The sequence below is a fragment of the Penaeus japonicus genome, unplaced genomic scaffold, assembly GCF_977035675.1.
Source record: "Penaeus japonicus unplaced genomic scaffold, GWHDUDI00000001_assembly GWHDUDI00000003, whole genome shotgun sequence".
In the NCBI taxonomy this organism is placed as follows: domain Eukaryota; kingdom Metazoa; phylum Arthropoda; class Malacostraca; order Decapoda; family Penaeidae; genus Penaeus; species Penaeus japonicus.
This window is the reverse complement of record NW_028234405.1, coordinates 17,915,786-17,916,646: the sequence shown is the minus strand read 5'-3', so window position 1 is coordinate 17,916,646 and position 861 is coordinate 17,915,786. Positions and strand designations below refer to the sequence as shown.

The 861-nt window shown below is 41.0% G+C and overlaps 1 protein-coding gene across 1 annotated transcript in view; it reads right to left on the bottom strand.

The window, feature by feature from the left end:
• LOC122256905 (uncharacterized) overlaps positions 1 to 861 on the bottom strand; it is a 3,380-nt gene extending 2,519 nt beyond the window's left edge. Inside the window, exons 1-2 of the mRNA XM_043021879.2 lie at positions 704 to 861; positions 321 to 456 (exon numbers count right to left, since the gene is read on the bottom strand). Coding sequence (XP_042877813.2) covers positions 321 to 456; positions 704 to 756 — 189 coding nt within the window. The 5' untranslated portion in view covers positions 757 to 861. The remainder of the gene's footprint in view (positions 1 to 320; positions 457 to 703) is intronic.

Below are 861 nucleotides of genomic sequence, written 5' to 3'. Positions count from 1 at the left end.
TGAGTTAGATTACAATTGCTGAAATCATCTTTCAGAGAAGTTTGTTTAGCTGTAGATGGTTAGCGTAAGATATGTAAGATTAGGTGAGGATAGGCTAGGAGAAGCTGGGTTAGGATAGAATAGACTAGGCTAGATGAAATGTGGTTAAGCTAGGTAGGAAAACTTTGGTCAGCTGGGGTTAGATAAAGTTAGGTTAGGCTATGCTAGATAAGCTTAGGTCAAGCTAGATTAGGTCAGATTGGATACAAATTTGCTAAGATTCGGTTGACTCGGGTTCGATCCATCTAGACTTTGTATTGGTTAGGGAGGCACAAAATTACCACGTTCCTGCACGTCAATTTGCACGTATCATCATCATCGCAAGTCGAAAGGTCTTCTTCGGGAAATTTGTAAACCATGACGATCATGTTCTCATAATTGACCATTAGGGAACAGGTACACCAGCTGTCAGTGCCGCTGAAACGATTGAAAGAACCGTAACTTATGATGATATATTAGCAAGTAACAGACTTCCCGTTCGAAAAGCATGTAGAGCAATTTCAATGCCACCAGTCGATTTATTACCTTACTGGATAGATAACTCCCTGTCTCACAAAGGTATTAATTAGCATTACTTCCTCTTCTAATCCAATAACACCCAAAAGGGATCAATATTTTTTTTACATTATTTATTCCCAACAACTAAATGCTCAAAAGGACTCACGTGGCACTGGAAACGCCTGCCAGAACGGCGGTGATCAGCAGGATAGTCCTCATGGCAAAGATGCAGGAGATCAGCTGAGTTGCATCGCTTGCAATTGCACTTATATACCAAGTTTGGATCCCTCTCCCCCCAAACCCACTTAAAATGCCAATCAGTAT